General features: G+C 56.2%; 2 protein-coding genes across 6 annotated transcripts; one reads left to right on the forward strand and one right to left on the reverse strand.

Annotated features, from left to right (window-relative positions):
* The first annotated feature begins 29 nt into the window (after positions 1-29).
* Positions 30-9,914, forward strand: MTRFR (mitochondrial translation release factor in rescue). Of its 3 annotated transcripts, none has more exons than XM_081113887.1 (3): positions 30-172; positions 7,805-8,112; positions 9,306-9,914. In XM_081113887.1, exons 2-3 carry the CDS (start codon positions 7,831-7,833, stop codon positions 9,543-9,545), a joined length of 522 nt encoding a protein of 173 aa, XP_080970013.1. In that variant the 5' UTR covers positions 30-172; positions 7,805-7,830; the 3' UTR covers positions 9,546-9,914. The 3 variants fall into 3 exon arrangements, with proteins under 3 accessions (XP_080970013.1, XP_080970014.1, XP_080970012.1); XM_081113888.1 differs by having other exon boundaries at positions 84-668; XM_081113886.1 differs by lacking the exon at positions 30-172 and adding an exon at positions 4,970-6,160.
* A 2,239-nt stretch (positions 9,915-12,153) lies between these two features.
* On the reverse strand, positions 12,154-26,245 carry CDK2AP1 (cyclin dependent kinase 2 associated protein 1). 3 transcript variants are annotated; one of them, XM_081113889.1, is made up of 4 exons: positions 26,064-26,245; positions 21,570-21,667; positions 17,115-17,241; positions 12,154-12,953 (listed from the first exon to the last, which is right to left on the reverse strand). In XM_081113889.1, exons 1-4 carry the CDS (start codon positions 26,116-26,118, stop codon positions 12,886-12,888), a joined length of 348 nt encoding a protein of 115 aa, XP_080970015.1. In that variant the 5' UTR covers positions 26,119-26,245; the 3' UTR covers positions 12,154-12,885. The 3 variants fall into 3 exon arrangements, with proteins under 3 accessions (XP_080970015.1, XP_080970017.1, XP_080970016.1); XM_081113891.1 differs by lacking the exon at positions 26,064-26,245 and adding an exon at positions 25,342-25,505; XM_081113890.1 differs by lacking the exon at positions 26,064-26,245 and adding an exon at positions 22,576-23,198.
* Positions 26,246-27,582: the final 1,337 nt, after the last annotated feature.

Consider the following 27,582-nt stretch of genomic DNA (forward strand, 5'->3'; position numbering starts at 1 on the left):
TTTACCGGGAAGAGGCCTCAACTTTCCGCATGCGCAGTTGGTAAGAAGGCGGCTGGGAGCCTCGGCTGAAGCACGGCGCATGCGCAGACGCGAGAGTGCGTTGCGATCCCTATTCGGCGGTGATTCTGGTTCCCACCAGGTCTTTGGGGGCGGAGGCCGATCGTGGGGTCGGGTAAGTGTCCGCGTAGAAATCGGGCACCCGCACGGTTACCCACGATTGTCAAGGGCTCTGGAAAGAAGACTGGGAGCCCGGACGCCTTGGGTTTTCCGGTTTGCGACCCTGAGTCGCGCAGCCTGTTGACCTGAGGCCCTGCTGGCGGTGCGGTGGAGCCGGTGCAGACACCTGAGCTGCTTTCCCTGCACCTGGTGTAGCCTAGACTGTGGGGGGTCGGCCTTGGCGATCTTCAAGGACCGGGGGGAGGGGGGACAGGAGAGGGAAGCCCACGCCCTGCAGGAAACAGGACAAATGGAACGGTCCCCGTGGACTGATCAGCAGAGCCTGTCGCGCCCGTAGCACGCACGCAGCAGGGCTGTTGCAGGCCTGGCACATAGTAGGTGTCAGCGTCGCTCCTGTCAGAGCTTTCAAAGGACGAGAGAGATCCCGCGCCCCTCGCCGTGGGCCCCCAGCCCCCCTCTCTCGCTCGGTTGCGTCCACATCCTTCAAGCTGGTGAGCCTTTACAGTACTTGCAGCTTTGAGATTTCCCTCCAGGCGTCCCGAGTCCACGGCTCAGGGGCTTTGGCTGCCACTTAGAGCTGCCTGAGCGGGCGGCACCTCGGGGCTGTGCCTGCCCTTGGGACGAGGCCGCCCATCGCATCCCAGCCCCCCAAGAATTCCTAGCAATAACGTTTCAGCCGGAAAGCATCGTCTCCCTCCCAGACCTCATGCGCGCCTGGAGGACGGCAAGCTTAAATGAATCGAACCCCCACCCACCCCACATTGTGTTAATCCACCCGCTGATATTATGCTCGTGTGATACCTAACCAAAGTCCAAATTATTTTCTTAATGGTGCTTTTATTTCATTCTTTTAAATATGTTTTTATTGACTTGAGAGACAGAGGAAGGGAAAGGGGAGAGGGAGAAACATCCAGAGAGTAACAGGGATCAGCTGCCTCCTGCACGCCCCCCACTGGGGGCTCTGCTCCAAAACCCAGGTATGTGCCTGCACTAGGAACGGAACCAGCACCCTCCTGGTTCATGTGTCCATGCTCAACCGCTGAGCCACACTGGCGGGGCGGAGTCTTTAAATTGACAGCTTTATGGCGGAGATCTCTCCGTCTTTTACATTGACTGGGATAAGATCAGGCTATTCAGCAACAGAGGTCGCTAGTAGCTTGAAAAATGTAGTGCCTGTTAACCAGGGGTTATTTTGTGTCGTTGGTTTTGTTTTGGTTTTTTTTTAAATATATTGTATTGATTTTTTACAGAGAGGAAGGGAGAGGGATAGAGAGTTAGAAACATCAATGAGAGAGAAACATCAATCATCTGCCTCCTGCACACCCCCTACTGGGGATATGCCCGCAACCAAGGTACATGCCCTTGACCGGAATCAATTCTGGGACCCTTGAGTCCGCAGGCCGATGCTGTATCCACTGAGCCAAACTGGCTAGGGCTGTCGTTGGTTTTTATATACAAAGTTTGTCATCGGGGGACCAGTTCTCCACAGCAAAAGAGGAGGAACTCTAAAACTAAATCTATAGTTTATCCATTAAATATGGAAGTGATGAGGTATACATTTAAATACGGATTTTTTTTTTCATCTTTACCGACTTTTCTTACCATATTAGGTAATCCCTAAAGATCTCTAAGTTTGAACCAGGACTTGTTTGATGAAGGTGGATTTTTATCTTTCCATTTGAACCTGCCGGAAAGTCCAGCTGTGTTCCTGGCATCATAATTTGTTCCTTGGCACCTGCTTTCCTGGATCACAATTATGACCTCACCTAACAGTATGTCTTTCGTACTTTCAAGGTTTCCAAGTACTTCTTGAATGGGACCATCCCCAGTAAAATAATGAGCAGGTCGCTGTTCTAGAAGCCTTTTCGCTTTGAGCTCTAATCAAATAAACACCCATGAAGTCGTGAGTTTGCAGAGTGGGTCTCTGCGCTGAGACCACAGTGTGTGTGGTGTGTCACGGGTTCCTGAGCTCCATGGTGTAGGGATCTGAAGTGCTCACTGCTTCACATTTGTGGCGACGTGTGATTTTTCTCACCCCAGCTGGTATTACTACCTCCGTCTTACAGATGAGCAATCATGGCCAGAGTTGCATAGAGAGTCGAGACACTGACACAGGTTGCTCTGACTACAAAGCAAGATAGCCTTTCAGGGGCCAAAAAAATGAGAGGAAGAAGAGTCAAGAAGAGAAAGTTGAGGGAATGAGCTAACACTTTAAAGAGCTCGGGAAAGGACTGGTCTGGAGATGTTACGAAAGGTAAAGAAACAAGCTGTAGAAAGGACCAATTTAGTTTAAGAAACGGACCAGCTGCCCCGGCTGGTGTGCTCAGTGGTTAGAGTGTTGGCCTTCGAGCCCACTTAGGGTCAGGAGTTTGATTCCCGGTCAAGGGCACGTACCTGGGTTGCAGGTTCCATCTCCAGCCCTGGTCAGGGTTCGTGCAGTAGGCAACCAATCAATGTGTTTCTCTCACATTGATGTTTCTCTTTCTTCCCCCTCCCTCCCTCCCACTCTCTCTACAAAAATCAATGGTAAAAGTACCCTCAGGTGAGGATTGAAAAAAAAGGGGGGGGGGGAGGGACCAGCTAATGTTCTTCCAAGATAAGTCTGAAATAACCCAGGTAGTAGGCATCGCTTTATTTGTATCAAATACACTCCTACTTGAAAGTGCTTTTAAGACATTTAAGTCCCAGACAAACAGAAGCCATCATTATGGCAATAGAGGCATGAGAATTTTTTAGGAGGAAATGTAGAGGATGGTTATTGCTGGTTTTTTATGTGCTTCTGTCTCATTTTAATAGCCTGGGTGTAAGTTATAAAGTTCCTGTTAGATGCCATAAATAGAAGACAGTCATGGTGATGCTCATGAATAGGACGGGTGTCATTCTCCATGGGGTCAGAGGTTTCTGTTTAAAAGAAAAACTGAACAGGGCGTTATGGGATGAATGGAAAGCTTTTCTCTTGATCTGCTTCATTGTTGCCTCTTGAACCGCAACACAAAGCCTATTAACCTTCGACCAGACCTAGAGTAGCCTCTCCTCTTCCCCCCAAATCCAAGATGATAACTGCATTTCCTGCTCAACCCGTTATGCTTGTCTTCTTGGAGAACCAAGTCTCTGTGACACTTCCTGCGGGAGAGGCACTTCATCCTCAGGGTAAACCGAGCCACGGAAAGGCAGGGTCTGCTTCGGGCCTGAGCCGGCCCAGTGGCTCCATGTGGGAGGGGCTCGCTCTCAGAAGGGTTCCAGGCAACTAGAACAGGAGGGTGAGCCGGTGGGAAAGGCAGAGGGAGGCTGCTCGATCTGACCTCCCATTCTGCAGGGAGCCCCAAAACTCACCTTTAAACATGAATTAGCATTAAGCATTTCTCAGAATCCTCCTCTCACGGAGCCTCTGGTGCCATCAGCTGGCCATTTTGACTTTAAAGCTGCAAGGTTGCAATCAGCCTTTTCAAGCTCACTGGGCTTGGTCTTTGCCCATTGTTCTGAGACCTGCCTTTTTTATTTTTTTCATTGATTTCAAAGAGGAAGGGAGAGAGATAGAGTGATAGAAACATCAATGATGAGAGAGAATCATTGATCGGCTGCCTACTGGGGATCGAGCCTGCAACCCAGGCAGGTGCCCCAACAGGAAGCCAAACAGCAACCTCCCAACTCATAGGTCGGCGCTCAACCATTGAGCCACGCCAGTCAGGGGCTGTGTTACTGTGTTAATGGGACTACTAGGACATGTGGAGTTCCACACGTGGCCTGCGTTCTGTGTTTACCAGGCAGCGCTGTTCTAGCACATGAATGCATGGGAGCCAGCGTTTCGGGGGTTCGTTCTCCAGGTGACCCAGCTTCTTCGTCCCCTTGTTCCCATTTCACCTGCTCTGTGAACTCAAATCAATAATTGTTTCACTCTTTTCTCTAAGTAGCTTCACCCAGCTCTCCTTTCCACCTCCTCCATCTCTTTAACGTCCTGATCTTGGGGTTTTCACCCTGCAGGTGGGACACTCCGACAAGCCTTGCTCAAAGCCCTTACCTGGGCCCTTGAAGTGTGTCTCCTGGACCAGGAGTACAGCCTCCCCTGGGAGCTGGTTAGAAATGCAGAGCCTTGCCCAGCCAGAGTGGCACAGTAGTTGAACATCAGCCTGTGAACCAGGAGATCACAGTTTGATTCCCGGTCAGGGCACATGTCCTGGCTGCGGGCTCAATCCCCAGTGTGGGGTCGATGATTCTCTCTCATCGTTGATGTTTCTCTCCCTCTCCTTTCCTCTCTGAAATCAAATTTAAAAAATTTTTAAATGCAGAGCCTCAGGCCCTGATGACAAGTATCTCCTCTAACAAGGTCCCCGGGCGGGGGGCGGCGGGGGGGAGGGGGGGAGTGCACCCGACAGGTTGAATGGTGAGGACTTAACTCCCATCTTTCCTAAAGCCCCATCTTGGGTCCTCTCCACATCAGCTCCTCCAGTTCGATTTGAGGACACTTCTGTGAGGTCAGGACGAGGGGCACCTAACAGAAGCAGGTTCCAAGGCCCGTCGCAGGCCCTGCAGGTGACTTGGGCCACAGAAAAAGCGTGAGAACCACAGCTCCATGGCAGGTCCTCCATTCCGGCCCATCCTGATGGACATCTTACCTTATCTTTTATGCTCCAGGCCCCTGGGGCTCCCCATGCCCAGGCCTGGCTCCTGGTAGACATTGAAACTACTATTGAACAAATTACCATTCCCTTTTGTAAAGGCCTGACACCTCTAATCTCTAACTTGGCCAAGTGAGAAGGGACTGGACAATAAGAGGCTTCACCCTGATCTGCACTCAGCAGGGATGCGCTGAAGCTGCCGGAAGTGAGGGTGGGAGCCAGCCCCGGACTGAGTTGCCACTCCCAGGAAGGAATCAGAGCTCAGCTCTCCCCTCGGCTGGTGTCCCCTTACCAGCACTTCTGTCACCTTTGTTTTTCTTTTTTAATGTCACGGTGAGCTCTGATTTCAGCTGCTCTTACTGTTCCCCGAAGATTTGGAGTTGCTCTGCGGGTATCACAAAAACTGAAATCCAATCCGGAATCTTCGCTGAGCTTTGGGGAAGTGGAACCATGGGCGTGTTGTCATTTTCAGCTGTCCTTGGAGTAGCGCCAAAGCCCCAGGAGATACCAGACGTCTTCGGGCTCGCCCGATTGGCTGCTGGGATTGGCTGTTACACAAACCAGCCATTTGCCGGGTGCCGGGGACCTTCCTGAGCTCCAGTTGGTGGGAGACCTTCCAGTGTGCGAATGGCTCTGAACTGGGACAGAAAGAGAGATGTGAACCACACTGGCCTGACAAAGCACCCTCCTCCTGCCTTTGTCTCCCACTCGCTTCCTTCCTTTGTCACCGGCCCTGCCCCAGGGCTGTCCCACCCGGTCACACTCACTCACTCACGGAAGAGCAGCCCCAAGAGAGGCGCTGGGCTCCTGTCCTAAGGAATCTAATCCAGGGACAGACGCTGTCTGAGGCACAAAGGAGTCCTGTCCTGCGGGTTGAAAGCAGGAAGGGGCATCTGGACAGGGACTTGGTCTCGTTCAGGGAGTGGTTTCTAGGAGGTGGGTTCTTTGTTGCCGTGACGTCGGGCAGAGTGCCCGGTTTATGGTCTATCGTTTTCTTTCCTGAGGAGAATCCTGGAATATCGCACACACGACAGACAGAGGCAGTGGGTAAAGTAGCCTTTGGTGGCACGCTCCTCCCAGCTATGGAGCCCTCACCACTGCACCTTCCTATCCCCCACGGCTGACCGCGCTGAACACAGGCTTCTCACACGGACGTACGAGGTGGACCACGCACAGTCATGGGAGTGAGAACTAGCACTGGCGTAAGCCTTGCAAAGTGTGTTTTCTGTAGAAATAGTAGAGACAGAAAGGAAGGCTCTCATCCAACTGGCCGGGTAGCTCAGTTGGTTAGAGCATCACCCCGATGCACCAAGGCTGCGGGTGCCATCCCCAGCTGGTACGGAGAGGTGTCAACAATGAATGCATCAGTAAGTGAACAACAATGGATGTTTCTCTCTGTGTGTGTCTCATCAAGTTTTTATATGTTTCTTTTTTATTTTTCTACTCATCAATTTTTTAAAAATATATTATTTCTATTGACTTCAGAGAGGAAGGGAGAGGGAGAGACAGACAGAAACATTAATGATGAGAGAGAACCACCAACGGGCTGCTCCCCACGCCCCCAACCAGGGATCGAGCCCAAAACCCAGGCATGTGCCCCGATGGGGAACCAAACCTTGACCTCCCGGCTCATAGGTCAGTGCTCAAACACTGAACCGTGGCCGGTCAGGCTCCAATCAGGGGACACAGTCAGTTCTCATTCTCCCTGGGCAACAGGGGTTTTGCTAGAAACCAGCCTCTTGCCTTCAAAGGCCCCACAAAAGCCCCCCCAGCACTCTTTCCTCTGGCTCTTCGCCTGCCGGGGTGGGTGGCGAGGCTTGGTCTCCATTCTCCAGATGAGAAGCCGCCCAGGCTGTGACTCGCCCCTGTCCACATGCACATCTTTGAAGAGGTAACACCTTTCAGATTCCTGCCTCCCTGATCCTCGAAAGAAAAAGACACCAGAGCCTGTGGGCTCGCCGTGTCCTCACGGCTGCCATCCTCTGCCCTTGTCAACTGAGGCCGTCCGCTCAGGCTGCTCCGAGCAGTTCTTTAATTGTACTGTCAATGCCACTTTCTTTTTGACTGTGTCCCTCTCTGGCTAGATAGACGAGCTCCGTGAAGACAGCCTAGCTCTTTTCCACCTCCCGTGGCTCACAGAACATCACGCGTGGTGTTTTGAACCTTCCCGGCGCCTTCAGGCAAGTCGGCTGGTTCGGTGGGCCTACGCCGCGGACCAGTTGGATCACGTCATTGGCCGTGTGTCTGAGGGACAGGTGTTCCTATTCAGACCCAAGAAACTGGAAACATTGAAAAACAACAGTCGTGACGTTGATGGACAGTGATAGTTACTGGGTCCCACTGTCTAGGCTCAGCCGTCCACAGGCGATGGCACATTGTCCTACGTGTGGATTTCAGAGACTCCCCAGCACGTAAATAATGTCACCAGACGCAGCTCCCACTTCGGCCTTGACGTGCTGTTTAACACATCGAATCACAGCCCTGTTCTGAGCTTCACACTCAGACCCTCTCCGTCCTGAGAAAACAGCACCTCTGGGGCCTTGGAGATATTTCTGGTCCAGCCGGCCGGCGTGGCTCAATGGCTGAGCATCTACCTAGGAACCAGGAGGTCACAGTTCTAGTTCCAGGCAGGGCACATGCCTGGGTTGCGGGCTCCATCCCCAGTGGGGGGTGTGCAGGAGGCAGCCGATCGATGATTCTCTCTCATCATTGATGTTTCTATCTTTCCCTCTCCCTTCCTCTCTGAAATCAATATATGTATGTATATATACACATATGTGTGTGTGTGTATATATACACACATACATATTTTTAAGTCCATTTAAAAAAAGATATTTCTGGTCTGTTACAAGAAAATATTTACCAGCGGGCAGGATACAGTCGATTCATGTGTCTTCACTCACTTCCTAATACCCTCCCTACGAGATGGTCCTCATCGTCTGAACTGGGACCTGACGTGAACATGGGAGCAGGGCCTCCCCCTGAAGGGCTGTCTCTTTTGTCTGATCCAGGTCTTCAGCAAGCAGAGCCCCTGTCCATGGGCACCTTGGGCTCATTTCGCTTTCCTGCCCCGCTGACCAGAATATGCCCCGTGCCCTGGGCACACTGGTACAGGGAGAAGCCGGCATTGCTGTCCCCGGGAGCAGGAGTCCCTCAGGTCCAGGTGGCCGGCAAGAAGGACCACCCCGCCCTGCTCTCCCTGGAAGAGAGTGACCTGGAAGAGCAGTTTGTGAAAGGACACGGTCCGGGGGGCCAGGCAACCAACAAGACCAGCAACTGCGTGGTGCTGAAGCACGTGCCCTCGGGCCTGGTCGTCAAGGTAGGGGAGCGGGCGGGGCTCTCTGAGTTCACCAGAGGCTGGCACATCTCGTCCCGTGCAGCCTCCTCCCAGCCCCTCTGGAGCCAGGCGCTTGCTGCCCTTGAACTTGGCAGGCAGCAGGGTTCTCGTAAAGCATGGCTGCCCGTGGCCGCAGCACTGCCGTGGGCGCTCCCTCCCTGAGCAGCCAGCAGGCCCCGAGGTCTGCGAGCATCCTCTGCCCTGAGGGCCTGGCTGCTGCCCTCCATCTCCTCCGAGGCCAGTGACACCCACCCCTCTGAGCATGAGATCAGACCAGCCATTCCCAGCGCTCAGAAGCTTGCCCGCACGGCTGCCTGTGGGAGTCTCCCTTCCCTGTAAAACCAAGCTCCCGCATCCCAGCTGCCAGCACACCTGCCCCTCTAGGAAATGGTGCCTCGGTGCAGAGGCCGCCGAGCCTTGAGATACGACCAAGAGCAAAGCCGGCCTCGGTACCAGCGACACGGCACGGCTGAGGGCCTCGCGAGCTTCAGCTTAGTCCTCACAGGCCCCTCCACCCCTTCTTCCCGGCGGGACAGGTGAACGGGAGGCACAGAGGCTAAGGCAGGCCAGGCCCTGCCGGCTCTCCCCGCGAGAGCACATCGCTGTCTCCACCACTGCTCTTCCCCCTGGAGGGCCTGTCATCAGGAGCCACAGGGAACAGCCTGAAACCTGACATCACTTTGGTTTAACCTGTTTTATGTAACTTTCTCCAAATTCTCTCTCGGTGCCGTCCTCCCGCCCTGACATCCCCGAATTCCCATCAGCCAGCTTCGCCGGCCCGGCCCCCGCGCTCAGGCATCACATGCGAATGCTGTGGCGACGGATGGGAGAGCCCCATTTCCCTCTCGGACACAAAGTGCTCATGCCCTGCCCACAGCTAGGCATTTCAGTGTATGTTTTCTACATTATTTGGGATTGTAAGTTATTTAAAGGCTACCGTTGCTTCTAAACAAAACCACACTCCCAGCTAGAAACAGTCGCTGTGAAAGCCACGTCCCACATGGGTGTGGGCCAGGGACACGCCCTGGCTTTGTCACCCCTTCGCTGGGATTCTTGCCCAGTGTCCTTGCCTCCGGGGCCGCCCCTCTGCAGGGACGAGGTCGCGTGTGCGGAGTCCTGGGGTCCCGAGAACCAGCCTACGGTTCTCGGGTCCCCATCCTCCTCTCCCTCCACAGTGCCATCAGACGAGGTCCCTCGATCAGAACAGGAAGCTGGCTCGGAAAATCCTGCAAGAGAAAGTGGACGTTTTCTACAACGAGGAAAACAGTGTCGCTTACAGAGAAAGACGCGAAGCAGAGAAGAAAAAGCAAGAACGGAAAAAGAGAGCAAAGCAGACCCTGGAAAAGAAGAGGCTGCTGAAGGAACTCTGGGAGGCGAGTAAGCGCTCCACGGCGGGAACAGCGGGTTCGGAGTGAGGAGCCGCCGGAGGCTTCCGAGGAAGAAGGCGGGGTCCCTCACCCGTGTGGCTACAGGGCTCCAAAAGCAGTATTTGAGCCGTATAAAAAGCGTCGAATTGTTTTACATGGCGGATTAAACTGTGGATAGAGATGCACTTAAAATAAACCTGAGAGAGCCAAAACCGGTTTGGCTCAGTGGCTAGAGCGTCGGCCTGCGGACTGAAAGGTCCCAGGTTCGATTCCGGTCAAGGGCATGTACCTGGGTTGCGGGCACATCCCCAGTGGGAGATGTGCAAGAGGCAGCTGATCGATGTTTCTCTCTCATCGATGTTTCTAACTCTCTATCCCTCTCCCTTCTTCTCTGTAAAAAATCAATAAAATATATTTAAAAAAAAAATAAAAAATAAATAAACCTGAGAGAAACGCAGGCGGTCCCTGCTGGAGGACAGTGGCTTCTTGGGGGGGTTGGGGCGGAGGCAGGTCTTCGTTGTGAGAAGCAGCTCCGAGGGGCTGCAGGTGGCAGGCAGTTTGATTTCGGGGCCTGGGCCGTATCAAGAAGGGTGTCGCCTTATGTCTTTAGGCTGTACATTTGGGTACCTTATTATCAAAGGTTAGGGGGGGAAAAGGAGGACTATTTTTTAAAAGTATAACTGTTATGCCCTAACCAGTTTGGCTCAGTGGATAGAGCGTCGGCCTGTGGACTCAAGGGTCCTGGGTACGATTCCGGTCAGGGGCATGTACCTTGGTTGCGGGCACATCCCCAGTGGGGGGTGTGCAGGAGACAGCTGATCGGTGTTTCTCTCTCATCAGTGTTTCTGACTCTCTATCCCTCTCCCTGCCTCTCTGTAAAAAATCAATAAAATATATTTTTTTAAAAAAGTATAACTGTTAAAAAGGTCCATTTCTATGGAGACCTGTGAAATTGAGACAAAGATTAATAACCTGTAGGGTAACATCATCCGCTGGGAGGTCACTGCTCAGTGATACTTAGAGGTCAGCTTAATGTCAGGTTAAGAGAATAAAATCAAGACGGCACCCTAGCCAGTTTGGCTCAGTGGATAGAGCGTCGACCTGCGAACTGAAAGGTCCCAGGTTCGATTCCGGTCAAGGGCACATGCCTGGGTTGTGGGCTCGATCCCCAGTGGGGGACTTGGAGGAGGCAGCTGATCAATGATTATCATCATGGATGTTTCTATCTCTCCCTCTTCCTTCCTCTCTGAAATCAATAAAAATATGTTTAAAAACAACAAGACAGAAAAGACATGCAGGTTAGTAAGGCACTGGCCCCACTAGCTGCTTGTACCACATGACCAAGTGGCCTCTCCCATGAGGAAGTAGGCGCGTCGTCCCTGTAGGTGGATTTACAGGCAGGTCTAGAAGGGATGAGCTTCCAGAAATCCGATTTGCTTGAGTTTGTTCGACACCATCACCATCCTTTGCCCTGACCGTTGTTTGGGGCTGTTCAGGCAGGTCCATAGCCTGGCTTGCTGGAACGCTTCACAAGTTCCCATAGAAAACTAATGGGAAAGACCCGTGAGGTGAGCAGGTCCATCAGATACAGCGCCTCCCTCATTTCTGCAGCCAAAGAAACTGACCCCTAAGGCAGTGACCTCGTCCGGAAGCTCAGGTGTCCTCCACAAGGCTCTCTAGACCCCTGGGTGCAGTGGCAGGACCCTTCCCCACTCCAACGTCCACCCCAAGGCCGCCAGGTAAGGTACCTGGACAGTGCACAGAAGCCGGTAAGGGCAGGAGAGCTGCAGACAGGAGCTTCCATTCCCATCTCCTTTCCTGCACCTTTTGGCATCTCTGCAGACAAGCTCACTCCCTAGAACCCTTCCTGTGGCCAGTCCTGTAAGGGCCGGACTGCCTCGAGCCTGCGAAACTGCCCATACCCCTGGCCAAAGTGAGTGCTCACCCCATGGGGATTCATAGCACAGGCTCCCTCCACCACTCGGATTCTCACACGCCCAGCACCTCCGGGCGCTGTCCGGCACCAGAGCAGCATGTGAAGTGGCCACGGTGCACGAAAACCAGGTTCCTGCAGCACCCAGGAACCGCTCACAGGATTAGCACCTAAAGGCTGAGAAGGTCCTAATTGCAGGGGGCGGGGTGGGTGAAGGGCAAAGTGAGGAACTGCTCTCACTGCTGTTCATGCGTTCTTTCCTGGCACCCCCTGAAGTTCACTGCAATTGAAATGCACCACAACGCAACTCTGCAACTTCGCTGCATCCCTGCCTTGTGACCGCAGCAAACGCTTCCCCCAGCCCGTTGTGCTAATCACATCTTCCCACCATGCTTCTGGGTCAGCTGGGAAAATGCCTCCTTTGACAGGTCTCTCACCTCTCCTTGAGGAGCTGTTTTTAAAAATGCCACTTGAGCCTGGCTGGTGTTGCTCAGTGGTTAAGCCTTGACCTAGGAACCCGGAAGTCACCGTTCCATTCCTTCGCAGGGCACATGCCGGGGTTGTGAGTTTGATCCCCAATAGGGGGCGTGCAGAAGGCAGCTGAACCATGATTCTCTCTCACTGATGTTTCTTTTTCTATCCCTTCTCTGAAATCAATAAAAAAAATAAATAAAATAACACATCTTTTTTTAAATGCCACAATTCAAGGAACCCACATCTTGATACCAGTTGTTAATGAAAATAAGCTTTATTACATCAAGTAATAAATACATACAAAGATGCAAACAGTATTAGTCACTTTCTTCCAGATGTTTGGATCCACTGATGGGAAAGGCGGAACTGAAATCTACATACATCCTTAGGGAAAATTTCAGGGGTCCTTGTCAGGCGAGGTTGGAGGTTGAGGTTCGGTAAGTTGCTCTTTCTTCTGTATTTATAACTTGTGCATTTTAAAGATGGATTTCAAAGTACTAATAGTCATGCAAATGCTTAAGCAAAAAAAAAAAAAAGTTACACTGAGCAGAATTTATAGTGTGTGGCGAACGCGCTGGCTACTAAAGGGCTGCCGCAGGACTCGCTGAAACAAACCCTCAGAGCTGGATCAGCTCAGAAGAGAAACAAAGAACCACGTAACAGAAATGCATCCAGAAGAGAAACACCGGTATCTGGGAGGCCAACTACGGTTTGCGGTGATAGGTAACTGACGTGCATCATGTAAATCAATGCTTAAAAAAACACAAAACGCCCTGGGTAGTTCCTAACTAACATGTAAACCTAATAACTGCGAAAATCTCCATCTCAGCGACGGGAGGTTCGGAGCCTGACGAACCCCAGGAGGGGTACGGGGAGGACAAACCAAGCTGTTACCATTTTGAAACCAAGTTTCATCTGAATAGGGGGCATGAGCTGTCACTTCTGGGAAGAAGAGGGAAAGCATTCGCGCTGACTCGGACGCTAGGACCTGGCGTTCCGCTCCGTCTCAGCCAAGCACTCCCGAACCAGCCCTCTCGCGTGGATGATGCCTGGAAGACAAGAGACAGGGGCTGGGATCATCCGCCGGACCCAGTCCAGGAGAGGAACCCAGTCCGGGAGAGGAATCCAGTCCAAGAGAGGACTTAGAAGGAGGAAGAGGGTCCTTTCACCACCAGCCAGAGAACCCTCACACTGAACTGGGACCCACATCCAACCACGCAGGCCTCCACATAGTTTAAACAGCTCTAACGCCCTAGCCAGTTTGGCTCGGTGGATAGAGCGTTGGCCTGCAGACCAAAGGAAACCTGGGTTCAATTCTGATCAAGGGCACATACAAAGATCAAGAGGAAAATATCCTTGGGTGAGGATTAACAAAAAATAAAAGATAAATTACACACACACACACACACACAACACACACACACTCTCTCTGAGTGGCCAGATTATTATGACCGGCCAGATTATTATGACCACCCCATCAGTACTTCGTTGGGCCTTCAATACTGCAGCAATTCTTTTTGGCATTGACTCCACGAGACATTGAAAGGTGATGCGAGGAATCTGACACCATGCCTGATGAATAGCACTGTCCAGTTCTGTGAGATTTGATGGCTGTGGAACCAGCTGCCTGATGGCTCTTCTAACTTCATCCCACAAATGCTCAATTGGATTGAGATCTGGTGACTGTGGGGGCCACCTAAGCAAGGTAAAGTCTCCCTCATGTTCTTGAAGCCACTCCTGCACAATACGAGCACCGTGGCATGGCGCATTGTCTTGTTGGAAGAAGCCATCTCCGTTGGGATATGCCATCAACAGGATAGGATGAACTTGATCAGCTACAATACTTAGGTATGTTGTGCTACTCAGACGTTTATAATGATCTGGCCCTTTAGCAACTTCAGCGGGAAATTATAGCTAATTTACCTACAAACGTCAGGTGGTCATAATAATCTGGCCACTCAGTATATATATGTATACTAATAAAAGGGAAATATGCTAATTAGACCGGGAGACCTTCTGGACGTCCTTCCAGACAAAGCCATGGTGGTGGGCTGAGGCAGAGGCAGTTAGGGGCAATCAGGCCAATTGGGGGTAAGCAGACCGGTGGGGGGGGGGGGGCAGGTGGGGGCAAGCAGGCTGACAGGGGGGCAGTTAGGGGTGAGCTGGCTGGCAGAGGGTGGCAGTTGAGGGCGAGCAGGCTGGCGGGGGGGCAGGTAGGGGGTGAGCAGGCTAGCAGGGGGGGCAGTTGGGGGCGAGCAGGCTGACGGAGCAGTTGGGGGCGTGCAGGCCAGCAAGGAGGGGCAGTTGGGGGCAAACAGTCCGGCAGGCAGAGTGGTTAGGGGCGATCAGGAAGGTGAGCGGTTAGAAGCCAGCGGTCCTGGATTGTGAGAGGATGCAGGCTGTACTGAGGGACACCCCCACGCCCATGTACAAATTTCATACACCAGGCCACTAGTATGTGTGTACATATATATATATACACACACACATACACATACACATATCCCAAAATTCACACAAGAAGTAATTTTGATAGAAAACACAGGTTTATAATTAAAAATTGTAAAGTTTTTATTGATTCATAAAGTATACAGTATAGAATTATGTATGGAATAGCATATCGGGTAAATGGTTTATCATGTCGCGATAGCGAGCACCATTAACTGTTATTGCCTGAGCAGCCGCATTTTCGAAGAATGGTCCGATGATGCCTCCAGCCCAAAATCCGCACCAAACAGTGACACGTTGTGGATGGCTTGGTTAATCGACAAAATTGTCGCATTTGGGGTTCAGAAAATCCACAAGTGATTGTTGAGAAACAAATGCATCCACAAAGTGTCACTGTTTGGTGCAGATTTTGGGCTGGAGGCATCATCGGACCATTATTCTTCGAAAATGCGGCTGCTTAGGCAATAACAGTTAATGGTGCTCGCTATCGCGACATGATAATCCATTTACCCGATATGCTATTCCATACATAACCCTATACTGTATACTTTATGAATCAATAAAAAATTTATTTTTTTTAAATATATTTTATTGATTTTTTACAGAGAGGAAGGGAGAGAGATAGAGAGTTAGAAACATCGATGGGAGAGAAACATCAATCAGCTGCCTCCTGCACATCTACTGGGGACGTGCCCGCAACCCAGGTACATGCCCTTGACCGGAATCGAACCCAGGACCCTTCAGTCCGCAGGCCAACGCTCTATCCACTGAGCCAAACCAGTTTTGGCACAATATTTAATTATAAACCTGTGTTTTCTATCAAAATTACTTCTTGCGTGAATTTTGGGACATCTTTATAAATGGCACTAACATCCCCTCCCCCCTCTCTCTTCTTTAAATGTTTTTATTAATTTCAGAGAGGGAGAGAGAGGGAGAGAGCGATAGAAACATCAATGATGAGAAAGAATCATTAATTGGCTGCCTCCTACATGCCCCACACTGGGGATCAGGCCTGCACCCTGGGCATGCGCCCTGACCAGGAATTGAACTGTGACCTCCTGATTCATACGTTGATGCTCCACCACTGAGCCACACCTGCCCGGGCTCCTTCCCTCCTGGGGTCTCCCTAGCCCCTTCCTTCTGCACTCAAGGTGCTGGCCAGCCAGCTCTTTCTTCGAGGCAGGACTCCACACCAACTGCACTCCCATCAGGTGGCACGAGCACCATCTTTAAGCCTGACTCACTTTGAAGATCCCACACCTTAAAGTTGTTGCTTTTCGTTGTTGTTTTTTTAATTTTTTAAAATATAATGATCTCAGAGAGGAAGCGGAGGGGGGGGTTGGAGGGGGGCCGGGGAGAGAGGGAGAGAGATAGAAACAACAATGATGAGAGTCTTCTGTACATCAGAAGGTTTTGGGTTGGAATCCTGATCAGGGCATATACCTAGGTTGTGGGTTCAGTCCCCAGTTGGGGCGTGTATGGGAAGCAACCGATAGATGTTTCTCTCACATCAATGTTTCTCTCTCTCTCTCTCTCTCTCTCTCTCTCTCTCTCTCTCTCTCTTTCCCTCCCTCCCTCCACTTTCTCTGAAAATTAATGAAAACATGTCCTCAGGTAAGGATTTTTAAAATTCCATAAAACATTCTGGGCTCACTGGCTGTTGATCGCCGACCTATGGGCAGTGCGCCGCACTCCCTCCCACTGCGGCCCTCTCCCCTGCTACCACATGAGCTGGCCGCTGGGCAGGACCAGCTGCCCACCCAGGCTGTGCCCAGAGTGGCCACTGGGTGTGCCACGTGCTGACTTCACCACAGCTCCCGATTCCCTGCTAGACCCTGAGGTTCAGCATGGTCCCAGGGACTTCCACTCAGACTTCCAACCAGGACATCTGTCTGACTCTAACCAAAGCCCGGATGACAGAACAACACCCACCTGGCCCCGGGCTGGACAGGGTTCAGCTCCACACCCACCCACAGCCCTCTCCGGTTCCAGCCTCTGGCCGCCCGTCCCCTTCCCACTAATGCCTGCCTGTGCCCAGCCCAGCCCAGCCCAGCCCAGCCCAGCCCGGCCACCGGTCCTCGCAAGGCTCCCTACGCACCAGGCAGTCCTCTGCCGGCCCTGCCCGTCACCATGGAGCCGCGGCCCCCGACAGTGGCCCCCACGGATGCCTCTGTTTATAACCGGCTTTTCCTCCAAGGTTGCTTCCCGAACCCTCTGAAGATCCCCAAATCCCTCCTGAAAGGAGCTTCACACAGAGGCCACTGGGCTCTGAGCTGCCACCTTCTCAAACAGAAGTCCTCCCTCTCCTCTCCCTTCACAGGGCAGCCAATGGCTCCCCGTCCTCTGAGACCCACTGGTCACTCGCATCGTCGCCTGGTCGCCTTTTCCCTGTGCTATTCCCTCCACCACAAAAGCACTCAGGGCACCCCTCTCGCCTGCCCCGGACTGGCACAGACGACCCCCCACCCCCCGCGGCCACAGGAGGGCAGCAGGGAGGAGGCAGAGCTCCCAAGAGTCCTTTTCAAAACAGACGGACCCTCCTGGCAGCCACGGGGCGGGCAAGGCTCACGGCTGAGCTGCCCCTCTTAGAAGCCCCTTCCCCTCAGACCCCCAAGCCCCCATCCCAGAGCCGCTCACCCCACGGCAACTCTAACAAACCGGGAGCCCCTGTGGCTCGGTGACCCCCCCCGACCCTCCCATGAACCCCTAGAAAACCCCCACAGCAGTGACGGCCGGGGCCTGGGGTCGCCCGCTGGACGCACCTCGTTTCAGTCTCTCCATCGCGCTCTTGCTGCCCGCGTACGTGGGCCGGATCTCCTTCCCCAGCTCTTCGATGATGGCCAGCAGCTCAGCATATTTGCTCTGGGGCACCTGGCTGTTCCCTGTTCCCTAGAATCAGAAAGAAGGTTCAGATGGACGGAAACCCACCTGACTCCGATGCCAGTCAGGCCCACCACGTGCCTGGGGCAGCAAGGACAGGACGTGGATGGAGGGCGGCGGGCCGAGCGCTGTCCCCGCTGAGGGACACCTACAGAGCAGGGAGGCGGCCCGACTGGCCTCACGCCCAGGAACCCACCCGGCAGCTTCCAGAAAGCTCCCTGCTCCTCCACGGCCTGTCTCCTCAGCAAAGGCTTCGCTAAGAATGTCCCAGGGCCCAGGGGACGAGCAAGTACAACCCAGGGGCTGAGGGTGCAGAGCGAGCGGGCGAGACGGAGGCCACGCCTGGAGTGGGCAGGACTAGAAAAATCACCCAAGGCCATCTGGACTGAGCCCATCTTCCCCCACTGGCAGGGCTCCCCCCACAGAAACCCTTTTGTCCAGACACCTCAACAGCCCCAAGCAGCACCCAGACTACAGACCAGAGGCCGGGTTCCCATGGGCCTCTCCTCCTCCATCTCCATCTCCTCCTCCTCTTCCTCCATCTCCATCTCCATCTCCTCCTCCTCTTCCATCTCCATCTCACCCTCCTCCATCAACTCTTGCTCCTCCTCCTCCTCCTGCTCCATCTCCATCTCCTCCTCCTCTTCCTCCATCTCCATCTCCTCCTTCTCCTCCTCCTCCATCTCCATCTCCTCCTCCATCTCCATCTCCTCCTCCTCTTCCATCTCCATCTCCTCCTCCTCTTCCATCTCCATCTCCTCCTCCATCTCCATCTCCTCCTCCATCTCCTCCTCCTCTTCCATCTCCATCTCCTCCTCCATCTCCTCCTCCTCTTCCACCTCCATCTCCTCCTCCATCTCCTCCTCCTCTTCCATCTCCATCTCCTCCTCCATCTCCATCTCCATCCCCTCTTCCATCTCCATCTTCTCCTCCATCTTCCATCTCCTCTTCCATCTCCATCTCCTCCTCCATCTTCCTTCTCCTCCTCCATCTCCATCTCCTCCTCCTCTTCCATCTCCATCTCCTCCTCCATCTCCTCCTCCTCTTCCACCTCCATCTCCTCCTCCATCTCCTCCTCCTCTTCCATCTCCATCTCCTCCTCCATCTCCATCTTCCATCTCCTCTTCCATCTCCATCTCCTCCTCCATCTGCTCCTCCTCTTCCATCTCCATCTCCTCCTCCATCTCCATCTCCATCTCCTCCTCCTCCTCCATCTCCTCTTCCATCTCCATCTTCTCCATCTCCATCTCCTCCTCCATCTCCATCTTCCATCTCCATCTCCTCCTCCATCTCCATCTCCTCTTCCATCTCCATCTCCTCCTCCATCTCCATCTCCTCCTCCATCTCCATCTCCTCCTCCATCTCCATCTTCTCCTCCATCTCCATCTCCTCCTCCATCTCCATCTCCTCCTCCATCTCCTCCTCCATCTCCATCTTCTCCTCCATCTCCATCTTCTCCTCCATCTCCATCTCCATCTCCATCTCCTCTTCCATCTCCAACTCCTCCTCCATCTCCATCTCCTCCTCCATCTCCATCTTCTCCTCCATCTCCATCTCCTCCTCCATCTCCATCTCCTCCTCCATCTCCTCTTCCATCTCCATCTCCTCCTCCATCTCCATCTCCTCCTCCATCTTCCTTCTCCTCCTCCATCTCCATCTCCTCCTCCTCTTCCATCTCCATCTCCTCCTCCATCTCCTCCTCCTCTTCCACCTCCATCTCCTCCTCCTCTTCCATCTCCATCTCCTCCTCCATCTCCATCTTCCATCTCCTCTTCCATCTCCATCTCCTCCTCCATCTGCTCCTCCTCTTCCATCTCCATCTCCTCCTCCATCTCCATCTCCATCTCCTCCTCCTCCTCCATCTCCTCTTCCATCTCCATCTTCTCCATCTCCATCTCCTCTTCCATCTCCATCTCCTCCTCCATCTCCATCTCCTCCTCCATCTCCATCTTCTCCTCCATCTCCATCTCCTCCTCCATCTCCATCTCCTCCTCCATCTCCTCTTCCATCTCCATCTCCTCCTCCATCTCCATCTTCTCCTCCATCTCCATCTCCATCTCCATCTCCTCTTCCATCTCCAACTCCTCCTCCATCTCCATCTCCTCCTCCATCTCCTCTTCCATCTCCATCTCCTCCTCCTATCTCCATCTTCTCCTCCATCTCCATCTCCTCCTCCATCTCCATCTCCTCTTCCATCTCCATCTCCTCCTCCATCTCCATCTTCTCCTCCATCTCCATCTCCTCCTTCATCTCCATCTCCTCTTCCATCTCCATCTCCTCCTCCATCTCCATCTTCTCCTCCATCTCCATCTCCTCCTCCTCTTCCATCTCCATCTCCTCCTCCATCTCCATCTTCTCCTCCATCTCCATCTCCTCCTCCATCTCCATCTCCATCTCCTCCTCCTCTTCCATCTCCATCTCCTCCTCCATCTCCATCTCCTCTTCCATCTCCATCTCCTCCTCCTCTTCCATCTCCATCTCCTCCTCCATCTCCATCTCCTCCTCCATCTCCATCTCCTCCTCCTCTTCCATCTCCATCTCACCCTCCTCCATCGCCTCTTGCTCCTCCTCCATCTCCATCTCCTCCTCCATCTCCATCTCCTCTTCCATCTCCATCTCCTCCTCCATCTCCATCTTCTCCTCCATCTCCATCTCCTCCTCCTCTTCCATCTCCTCCTCCTCTTCCATCTCCATCTCCTCCTCCTGCTCCATCTCCTCTTCCATCTCCATCTCCTCCTCCATCTCCATCTTCTCCTCCATCTCCATCTCCTCCTCCTCTTCCATCTCCATCTCACCCTCCTCCATCGCCTCTTGCTCCTCCTCCTCCTCCTGCTCCATCTCCTCCTCCTCTTCCATCTCCATCTCACCCTCCTCCATCGCCTCTTGCTCCTCCTCCTCCTCCATCTCCATCTCCTCCTCCATCTCCATCTCCTCTTCCATCTCCATCTCCTCCTCCATCTCCATCTCCTCTTCCATCTCCATCTCCTCCTCCTCTTCCATCTCCATCTCACCCTCCTCCATCGCCTCTTGCTCCTCCTCCTCCTCCTGCTCCATCTCCTATCCTCCTCCACATCCACCTCCTCCTCCCCAGTGGCACCAGGACCGGCCTTCCCTCCTGGAGGCCCTCGCCTGCTCCTCCCTCCTTCTCTGCTGCCTCTGCTGCCTCATCTCGAGGTCCGTCCTCTTCTCCTGGTCCAGGTCCTCAGCACCCTGCCGGCGCCTCCTCGTGGCCCCGCCCTCCTCCTTCCGCTGCTCCCACCACCGCCTCATGGCCAGGGCGTTGCGCTGCCTCTCCAGGCTGCGCTTCAGCCCATCCTCCCGCCGCCGTCGCTTCTTCAGGCGGTCCCTTTCCCGGGCCCGGGCCCGCTTCTCCTCCTGGGACAGGACGGCCTGGCGGGGCATGGCCGGGGAGCCACCACCTCACCCCCAAAGAGTGTCCGTGGCGACCTCAGAATGTGGTGAGTTCCAGCCACGAGAGAGAACCTTGCAGCTGGCAACCGTGGGTCCCTCCACAGACCGCGTCTCCCTGGCAGGTGCCACGGAGGCTGAAGTGGCTGCTCCACTATGCTACCACCCAGGGACCCCCACTTGACACTGAGAAAACTAGGTCTCAGCGAGATTGCCAGGTGGAGTCCTGTTTTCAGAAGTGGCAGAACCAGAGCCCGGCCAGCATGGCCAGTGGTTGAGCATCGGCCCATGAACCAGGTCCCGGTTCAATTCCAGGTCAGGGCACATGCCCGGGTTGCGGGCTTGATCCCCAGTTATGGGGCGTGCAGGAGGCAGCCAATCAATGATTCTCTCTCATCATTGATGTTTCTTTCCTTCTCCCTTCCTCTCTGAAATCAATAAAATTATATATTTTTTAAAAAAGAAGTGGCAGAACCAGGTGTAAACCCAAGTAGCCTCACTCAGGGGCCACCAGCTCCTCACTACATGCATCTGGACTCCTCTTTGCTGGGGCTGCGACCTTGTGGGCGGGGAGTGGGAACTGGACCCCACCCCTCTGTTCCAGGTCAGACCCAGAGTCAGGTCAGTTCTTCCCCAGGCATCAGGCACAAGACCCACCAGGGACATACAAGGGGTGGTGGCCCCCCCCAACAGAACTGCAGCCCCCAGGGCTTCCACCTTTCCTTGAGCTCCCCATTGCCCATCCCAGCTCAGTGTCCCCATGAAACACCCTGCCACCCTCTGAGATGTCTCAGGTCCAGAACGTGAGTCCAGCCGGGTCTGTGACCTGAGGAAGCTCGGATCACTTCCATCCATCATTTCTACTCCCTTCGTCTCTCTCCCACCGAGTCCCCGGCCCCTCCCGCTGAGCATCACCCCCGCCGCCATACCTGCGTGTAGCCTAGAGATGGCGGTCCGTAGTCACTCAGCAGCTGGCGGTACTGGGAGGACGTCGCCATGCTGGTGGAAGGCGGGTGGACGCTCCCAGCTAGGGTGGAGGAGAGAGCCATCAGGAATCCCGTAGCCGTGACCAGCCGTCCCCGAGGCGAGGATTCGGGGCCTGCCACAGCCCCCCTGCCCGGGACCCATGCCATCAACAGTGGCCTATCATCTCCGCAGGACAGAGAACCCTGCTCCTGTCCTCTGGTTTGACCTTGGCTGACCCCTGGCCTCAACGACTGGTCGTAAAATGTAACTAGCAGGCCACCCGAGCCACCACAGCAGCAGACACACTTCTGTGGTCCACGCCCTCCTTCCCATCCCTGCAGTCGGGGGTGGTACCAACGATGACAGGTGCTGCTCCGCTCGGCCTAACTCTCGCCAGTCTCCGTTCCCCAGGGGCCGATCACCGAGAGCCACACCACTGCCACAACTGCCCCTGCAACCGAGGCTGGTCCCCCCCTTACCGCCCCCCCCACCCCCCCCCCTGCCCTGGGCTGCGACATCCCGTGAGCCCAAACCTCGGCGGGACCATCTGAGCCCCATCCCTGGGTGCACGGGACACAAAGTCAGGAATCCGGAGTAAACCACGGCCTGTGTGTCCTCAGACAGGCCCTCACCCTCTGAGCCCGTCACCCCCTCCCCAAAGAGGGGGCAGGACTCTTGAGAGTCTGAGTCTACGCCCAGATGACTTGCACCCAAAGAAGGGAGGGGTGGCCCCACTCATAGACTGCAACTCTCGGAGACACTGTCCCTCGGCAGGCAGCCGGGGACCACGTGGGGCCAGGGCCCGGCGCAGGAGGGCGTCTCCTGATCGGGGTGGACCGGCGGTGGGGAGTTCCCCGGCTCTCGCTCAGGAGCCGGAAGCATGCAGACCTGTAATGGCGTCCGAGTGGCCATTAGCGGGGAAAGGATGTCCTGTGGAATTACAAACAGCGGTAACCATGGAGAATTTACCTAGCCCTCCTCGGCAGCTGCCCGCCTGCCTCCACGCCTGGCCAAGGAACAGCTCCCCCCGGCCTGCCGCCTGCAGAGCCAAACCGTCTCTCTCACACGCAACACAGCGGGCTCTGCAGACTTGGCCCCGGGGAGGGACAGCTGGTGCCAGGCTGGCCAAAGCGACCAGCTGCTCATCTAGTGTGGGCAAGGGGAGGGGCCGGGAGGGGGAAGTTCAGGAGCTCGAGAACCTGGGAGCTCCTGGCTGGAGAGAGAGAAACAGGCCAGAGAGGGTGGGCGCTGCCCCAGGCCACACAGCACAGGCGAGGCTGACCCCAACGCCTGTCCCTCTGTCCTGGAGCGAGGGACAGCTCTATCCACTCACGCTCAGGCCTGCCCTGCGTGTACCCACCGGGAGCCTAGGCTTATGCTCAGGGATGGGACACTGGGCTGCCGGCGTGGCTCAGGGGTTGAGCATTGACCCATGAACCAGGAGGTCATGGTTCGATCCCCAGTGTGGGGCGTGCAGGAGGCAGCCGATGGACGATTCTCTCTCATCACTGATGTTTCTCTCTCTCGCTCTCCCTTCCTCTCTCTAAAATCAGTAAAAAGGTTTTTTTAAAGCATGGGATGCCCAGTCAGGACACATGGATGCGGCCACTCCAAGAGGGCATCTGGGCACATCACGGGGCAGCCCTGAGCCTCTGGAGCGGGAGGAACACGCACTGTGGGAACGTGCTGCTCTGCATGGGGGCTGCAACCTCCACCCGGGCACAGGGTTTGGGGCAGGATGGCTGCCCTGAGCTCCTCTCCCCCTATCAGCCAAACCCCGATTTCCTGCACTTTTTGATGTGGGCACTGAGTGTGGTCTGGTGAGCTCAGGCTCTGCAGCCCCAGAACTGGATCCTAAGCCCTCCCAGGATGCTCAGGGTGAGGCTGGGGCTGGCGTGGATCATCCCAGGGCACTTCACGACATCTGGGAGATGCCAGCTCCCTCGCAGAGGTGGTGGTCTTCTCTCCTACAGGCCAGGGCCTGGCCGAGGAGCCAGTCCAGCTGTGCCACACCTGGCTGTGTGACCGCAGACAAGCCCCTTCCCCCTCCAGGCCTGGGTTTCTCCACCTGTTTGAGGCAGTGGTCTACGGGCTCTAGGTTGGGTGTTGGGGGCTAAGGGAGGAGGGAGGAGAAATTGCTGGTTTGGGTTGGGGGAGGGGAGTCAGGCAGTAGCTCAGGGCAGGTGACCCCCACTGGGTGCCAGTGCACCCCTCACTCTGTGCTGAAGGGGAGGGGGCGTTGTCTGTGCCCTGGAGTTCCACTCAGGCCCACTGCTTCCTGCAGACCCCCAGGGTCGGGCTGCACGAGGCCAGGGAGAAAAGCCGGCTGGGTGTGCGCGCTGCGTCTCGGAGCCGCAGACAATGCGCGCAGTGTGCGGGGACCAGGGAGGCCGAGCCGGGGAGGGACTCCGAGGCCAGCAGCTCCTGGGGCCAGGCGCGCCTCCCCGCCCCCACGCCAGACAAAGAGCGGCCTGGGCCTGGGGAGCTGGCGGCCTTCCCGCCACTTGGGGCGCCTGGGGGGGGGGGGGGTTCTCCGGCGGGGAGGCGGAGGCTTTGTCTAACTCCGCCACTGCCACCGCGGGCCAGGCCGTGGCTTGGCAACCCGTGCGCAGGAGGCAGGGCTGGAGGGCATGAGGGATGATGACAAGGAAGCCCGAGGAGCGGCCGTGGAGAGTCCATCTTGGATGCAAATGGCAGGGGGAGATGGGGCGCTGGGAAGGGGTCCACGCGCAGGGGGCGACCCCCACGGGCACCCCAGAGAGCCGGGGACCTCGGCACCCCTCCTGAATCTCGCCAGAGAAGAGGACGACCCGCGCCCAGGCGCTGGGCAGCCCAGACCGGCTTCAGGGCTCCCGAGTGGGTGCCTGTCACTCATGACCCAGATCCCAAAGGTCCCAGGGCAGGGCCCAGCCGCAACTACCCCGGGGCAGGCCGGCGATTTCCCGCCAGGACCCTCGCAACCCCTCCCCACCCCAGGATGACAGACGAGGGAGGGAGGGAGCCTACCTGCCCACAAAGCCTGTCTCTCTGAGCTTTGCAGACCCCAGAGCAGGTGAGAACATTTGAGAACATAGTCCTGTTTGCTCTTGGGGCTCAGAACCCACATTCAACTACACCCCCCAATCCATACCTGAATCTTAACCCTTTTTAATCCCCAAGTCTGCATCCAAAAAGTTAAATGCGTGTGTATTCACCTGTGTGTACACATGACTGCACGCTGCTTTTTTGGGCCCCTCTGCAGACGTGCGGAGTTAAGGAGTCACCATTCGGAGACAAGGCCCGAACCTGCGGCGACTGCCAGCGCCAGCGTGGCATTTCTGACCGGGAGGCCAATCCCCTCCCCGGCCTCTGCCCCCTCCCCGCCCCCCCCTCCGCCCCAGGCGCCTAGCTTTTGGGGAAGTCCGTGTCCAACCAACTGTCTAAAGGAGAAGGACCGGGGGAGGGGACAAAGCCGGCCCCTCCAAACTCCACCAGGTCACAGCCCCTCCCGGGCGCCTCCGGTCCCTGGGGCGAGGCCCGGTCCCTGGGGCGAGGCCCGGGGCGCAGCCTCCAGCAGCCTGACAACTTGTAGAGGAGTTTCCTGGGACCTCCCGGCCGCAGCCCCGGGGGAGGGAGAGGGTGGCCCCTCCCGATTTGGGCTGGAGGAGGCCTCCCAGGTCCAGACTTGGGGGCCCCGAGATGCGGAGCCCGCCCGGCTCAGATGCACCCCCGCCCACGCCCCACATACACACTCACCCCGCCTGCAAGCCCTAGAGACCCCGCTCTTCTCCAACTTCCTCACCGCGCACGCCAGGGGGGACCGCCCGCTGCCCAGTTCTGAGGACCCCGCTCCCGCGCGCCAGGCTGGGCCCCCACTCACGGCGCCCCCTGCACCGCGGGGCACCCCGTCCCTGCCCAGCTGCCCTGCGCCCTCCCGAGCGGCTGCCCCTGGCACGCCGCCGCCCCCGCCCCGCCCAGGCCGGTCTGGCCTCGCACACGTGCGCCCCTGCAGCCCGGGCCCCCCAGCGCCGGCCTGCACCCTGTCCCCACCGGCGGCCCGCGCCCCGCGCCCGAAGCGGCCCGGCCGCTCCCGACTCCCGCCGGCAGGGGCCCTCGCCGAGCCGCCCAAAAGCCGGAGGAAAAAGGAGCCGCGGAAGCTCCCCCCGCCCTCGCCCGCCACGCTCCCCGCGAGCCCTCGGCCGCCGGCGTGGGGGGGACCGCGGCGGCCGCCCGCGCCCCGCGACCCGGCCCAGCTCCGACCCGAGGCCCAGCCGCGCGCGGGGCGCACCCGCCAACTTTGGCAGCGCGGGCGCCGGAATCATGGCGGCGGCGGCGGCGGCGGCCGCGCTGCCCCGGGCCGGGACCCGGTGCCCGTCGCCCCCAGCCTCGCGGGGCCCCGGGGACCCTGCCCGGGCGCGCGGGCCCCCAACTTGGCGGCACTTGGGGCGCGGCGCGCGCGGCCCGCGGGGCGCACTCACCGGCGTTGAGGGAGGCGGCGGGCATGTGCGCGGTCAAGTTCGGTTTGTAAGACATCCCCCCGGGCGGCGGGGCGCAGCGGGGCCCGGCCCGCGAGGCGGCGGCGGCGGCGAGGCCGGGCGGCGGCGAGGCGGGCCCGGCGTCCGTGCGCCCGTCCGTGCGCCCGCCGAGCTCCCGCGCACTTTTTGTTGTCGCCGGTCGGGCCGCACCGGCAAATATGGCCGTCCCTCGCCCGCCGCCGCCGCAGTATATCACCCATACATCGGCGGGCGCAGGGGCGGCCGCAAACTTTGAGCCGAGCCAGCGGGGCCGGCCCGGGCCGGGAGGGGGCGGCCCGGCGTCAGGGGGCGGCTCCGCCCGCGGCCGCGCCCCGCGCCGCCCCGCGCGCTCGGCGCCCGCAACTTGGCAAAGTTTGGGGGGCTGGGGTCCGGGCGGCGCCGGCGGCCCGCGTGGGTCCCTTTCTTCTTCGGCGCCTGGAGGTTTCTGATTTTACCGCTTAAAATAAAAAATTAAAAAAAAATCCTTTTATTTTAAATAGCAAGATGGGGTTTCAGAATTACTTTCCGTCCCCTGGCCTGTGGGGGGCGGGGATGGAAAATTACCTGGAGAAAATGGTGGCGAGTGGTATTTTTAAGCACGTAGATCCTTCCAGACGCCGAGGTCTGGCTCTGCCCCAGAATCAGAACAGCCAATTCTTGACATTGATTTCAAATAAATGCCACGTCCCTGTCTGTAGTAAGTGGCTGTTAACCCTTTGGGGGGCCGGCGACTCCTCGGAGACAACTGACCAAAGCCAGGAATTTCCCCCCTGGGAGATTCGCGCCGGCGTTTACATCATGGTGCCACCTTCGCTCCTTCAAATATTGAAGAAGCGCCTACTACGCGCCGGACACTGTTCCAGGCGCCAAGGGTCCAAGAACGAATGTGCCCAGGGTTCTCCTTCCCGGGAGTTGACCTGACAATTTGGGGCCCCCGTGGACCCCAGCCCAGCCAGCCTCAAGTCTGACTGCGACGCAATCATCACATGTAGCTGAGATTAGATGATTAAGCTTTTGAAGGTACTCTCGCCTAGAGTTGTGCTTAAATAGGGAAACTCGTCAAAATACATAAGATGCCCACCCTTTGCCATCCTTTTTGATAACAGTGGTTTGCAAATCTTTTAAAAAAAATATATACTTTTATTGATTTCAGAGAGAGGAAGGGAGAAGAGAGAGAGATAGAAACATCGATGAGAGAGAATCATTGATTGGTTGCCTCCTGCACGCCCCTTACTAGGGATGGAGCCTGCAACCCAGGCATCTGCCCTTGACTGGAATTGAACCTGGGAACCTTCAGTCCACAGGCCCAAGCTCTGTCCATTGAGCCAAACCAGCTGGGTCTGGTTTGCAAATCTTTTTTTTTTTTAAATATATTTTATTGATTTTTTGCAGAGAGGAAGGGAGAGAGAGAGAGTCAGAAACATCGATCAGCTGCCTCCTACACATCCCCCACCGGGGACGCGCCCGCAACCCAGGTACATGC

The sequence above is a fragment of the Myotis nattereri genome (assembly GCF_964212035.1).
Source record: "Myotis nattereri genome assembly, chromosome: 19".
NCBI lineage: Eukaryota > Metazoa > Chordata > Mammalia > Chiroptera > Vespertilionidae > Myotis > Myotis nattereri.

Bases quoted from the DNA above. Each gene is read 5' to 3' on its own strand.
- CDK2AP1 (XM_081113889.1), bottom strand. From the start codon at position 26,118: ATGTCTTACAAACCGAACTTGACCGCGCACATGCCCGCCGCCTCCCTC. The intron at 21,668-26,063 runs GTGAGTGCGCCC...CCTCCACCCTAG, and splicing joins CGCCGCCTCCCTCAACGCCG to CTGGGAGCGTCCACCCGCCT. The intron at 17,242-21,569 runs GTATGGCGGCGG...TTCTGATTCTAG, and splicing joins CATCTCTAGGCTACACGCAG to GGAACAGGGAACAGCCAGGT.
- MTRFR (XM_081113886.1), top strand. From the start codon at position 6,097: ATGCACCAAGGCTGCGGGTGCCATCCCCAGCTGGTACGGAGAGGTGTC. The intron at 6,161-7,804 runs GTAAGTGAACAA...TGTCTGATCCAG, and splicing joins TGTCAACAATGAATGCATCA to GTCTTCAGCAAGCAGAGCCC. The intron at 8,113-9,305 runs GTAGGGGAGCGG...CTCCCTCCACAG, and splicing joins CCTCGGGCCTGGTCGTCAAG to TGCCATCAGACGAGGTCCCT.